The sequence below is a fragment of the Triticum aestivum genome, chromosome 4A (genome assembly GCF_018294505.1).
Source record: "Triticum aestivum cultivar Chinese Spring chromosome 4A, IWGSC CS RefSeq v2.1, whole genome shotgun sequence".
Classification (NCBI taxonomy): domain Eukaryota; kingdom Viridiplantae; phylum Streptophyta; class Magnoliopsida; order Poales; family Poaceae; genus Triticum; species Triticum aestivum.
This window is the reverse complement of record NC_057803.1, coordinates 583,788,005-583,790,958: the sequence shown is the minus strand read 5'-3', so window position 1 is coordinate 583,790,958 and position 2,954 is coordinate 583,788,005. Positions and strand designations below refer to the sequence as shown.

The window sequence follows — 2,954 nt, the reverse complement described above, 5'->3', positions numbered from 1 at the left end:
CGTCACAGAGACATTGCCGAACGTCCGCAACCAGCATCGGCGCGCCCGCTCGCCTTTATGACGGCGTTGTCCATCCTAGAGTCGTTTGTACTCAGGTACACTCCGCCCCCTGTCGACAACCTCCACGGCAGACACCGCGCCCGACATGTGTTCGATCAAATGCCATTTAGCTTAATTTTGGATGCGATGTCATTCTTTCAGAGTACGAAGGATGGCAGGGTACTCGACCGTGGAGGATGAGCTGTTGTGCGATACATGGTTGGCCGTATCCATGAACTTTGTAGGCGGGAGTAGAGGACGACCTTCTGGCAGCAAGTACATGAATTATTTCACGCCCAAAAACACATTGCTCCCTACAATATGCACATTATTCAAGAAGGCATGTGAGATCATTACCGTATCACTGGTACGCTATTCAGACTAGTGTCACCGTGATAACTCAGCTGGAGAAAAGATGACCATTGCACGGTCATTTAAGTACACACGGTTAACTGAAGGGCAGTATGTATGAGACGACATAATTCGTTGATGAAGCTTATTGGACATCCGTGTTGAATTTGAGACATTTTGATGAAGCTTATTGGACATCCGGTGTTGAATTTGAGACATTTTGTACTAGACGACTTATTTGTATGCTATGTACGGAGGATTTATACTATTTTCTATAGACGACTTATTTGTATGCTATGTATGGAAGATTTATACTATTTTCCACCCTAACTGGATAAATGTCGGCTGATTTAGCAGCGTTGGATGACGGCCCTCGGCCTCCGACAGCAGTGTCCCGTCACCGTCAGCGTATTCCCTAACGTATGAAAAAGAACCCCCCTAAAAAAACGTATGAACAAGAAAATGCAAAAAATAATAACGTTGGAGATGCCCTAATGTATGCAAAAAGTAGTGGGGTGCCCTAAAGTTATGTCCGTGCCTCTTCCATTCCTCACACGCCGAACAATACACCTTACGCATGTGTGGTTTCTGTATTCTCCTGATCCAATTTGCATGCCCTAAAACTTCATTGTGCAGTAAAGCTCCGCCATTCACTCCAAAAAATACAAAAGGGTGCAGCGGCCAGCAAGCCATGGTGTATATTGTTGCCTTGCTTTGGGAGATGGTTTCACTCCTGCACCTGACGTGTGTACGTGTTTATTTTTGCCTCCGGCACGTAGTACGTCTGTACGTCTGTAGTGGTGATGTGTCACTAAGTTTGAGCTGGGATAATCGTCTTGCACGCTTCGCATTCAACGAAGACAGAATCTGAACTTCGTTTCAGAAAAGGAAGACGGATTCTGAAGTATTCTCGTACGAAGGATGGGCCAAATGGTGAATTATCCTCGTCGATGTCAAATGATCGGCAGCGTGTAGTACAACATCACACACACACACACACACACACACACACACACACACACACACACACACACACACACACACACACACACACACACTGAAGCAGCACAGAAGCAAATGCATGGACAGACGAAGCGGCCCGGGCCTTTTCTTATTCACAACTCGGTACTAAACCGATCGATCGGACGAACACGAGCAGTACTAAAACAGTAGAAACATCACACACACACACTGACACGCACGAACGCACACACACTCGCTCGTGTAGACACGTACGAAGGCGCTAGCACACATAGAGCAGGTAGTAGCTAGACGACGCGCGCCCTGCTGCGCGGCGCGGCGGACTGACATCGGCCTGCTGGCTCCGGCTTACGACGACGCCCTGGTGCCGGTGCCGGCGCCCGCTCCGCCGGTGGCGCCGGTGTGGCCGCCTCCTCCTCCGGCGCGCGCCTCCTCCGCGCGGCTCTGGATGGCGTGGCCGGCCTGCTGCGTCTTGTGCCCCGCGGCCGCGGCAGCGTCGGCCATGCGCTGGCGCGCCTCCTCCACGTAGTCCGGGGTGCGCTGGAACGCCTGGCGCGCCGTGTTGGCGAGCACGGTGAGCGAGGAGAGGCCGCCCAGCCCCAGCGCGCCGGAGGTGAGGAACCCGGTGACGGCCAGGCCGATGGTGAGCGCGGCCGGGACCAGCACGGGGCTGAAGAGCAGGAACACCGGCGTGGCCACGGCCAGCCCCACCACGGTGCCCGCCAGCGCCAGCCCGGACAGCACCAGCAGCAGCCCGCCCAGCGGGAACAGCGTCGCCACCGTCAGCGCCTGCCAGGAGGAGGGCGCAGGAGGAGTCCTACTCCTACCGGGAGTAGGACTCCCCCCCCCCCCCAATCCTAGTTGGACTAGGATTCCCCGAGGGGGAAAGAGAGAGAGGGGGGTCGGCCACCTCTCCTAGTCCTAATAGGACTAGGGGGGAGGCGCGCGGCCACCTTGGGCTGCCCCTTTTTCCTTTCCACTAAAGCCCATTAAGGCCCATATGGCTCCCGGGGGGTTCCGGTAACCTCCCGGTACTCCGGTAAAATCCCGATTTCACCCGGAACACTTCCGATGTCCAAATATAGGCTTCCAATATATCAATCTTTATGTCTTGACCATTTAGAGACTCCTCGTCATGTCCGTGATCATATCCGGGACTCCGAACTAACTTCGGTACATCAAAATGCATAAACTCATAATAACTGTCATCGTAACATTAAGCGTGCGGACCCTATGGTTCGAGAATAATGCAGACATGACTGAGACACATCTCCGGTCAATAACCAATAGCGGGACCTGGATGCCCATATTGGCTCCTACATATTCAACGAAGATCTTTATCGGTCAGACCGTATAACAACATACGTTGTTCCCTTTGTCATCGGTATGTTACTTGCCCGAGATTCGATCGTCGGTATCCAATACCTAGTTCAATCTCGTTACCGGCAAGTCTCTTTACTCATTCCGTAATACATCATCTCGCAACTAACTCATTAGTTGCAATGCTTGCAAGGCTTATGTGATGTGCATTACCGAGAGGGCCTAGAGATACCTCTCCGACAATCAGAGTGACAAATCCTAAT

The 2,954-nt window shown here is 52.6% G+C and overlaps 1 protein-coding gene across 1 annotated transcript; it reads right to left on the bottom strand.

Annotated features, from left to right (window-relative positions):
• Nucleotides 1–1,474: 1,474 nt before the first annotated feature.
• Nucleotides 1,475–2,181, bottom strand: LOC123083940 (oleosin 18 kDa; the record flags this gene model as incomplete). Its single annotated transcript, XM_044505796.1, has 1 exon — nucleotides 1,475–2,181. A coding segment is annotated over one exon (462 nt), but the record flags the coding sequence as incomplete, so codon positions are not given.
• Nucleotides 2,182–2,954: the final 773 nt, after the last annotated feature.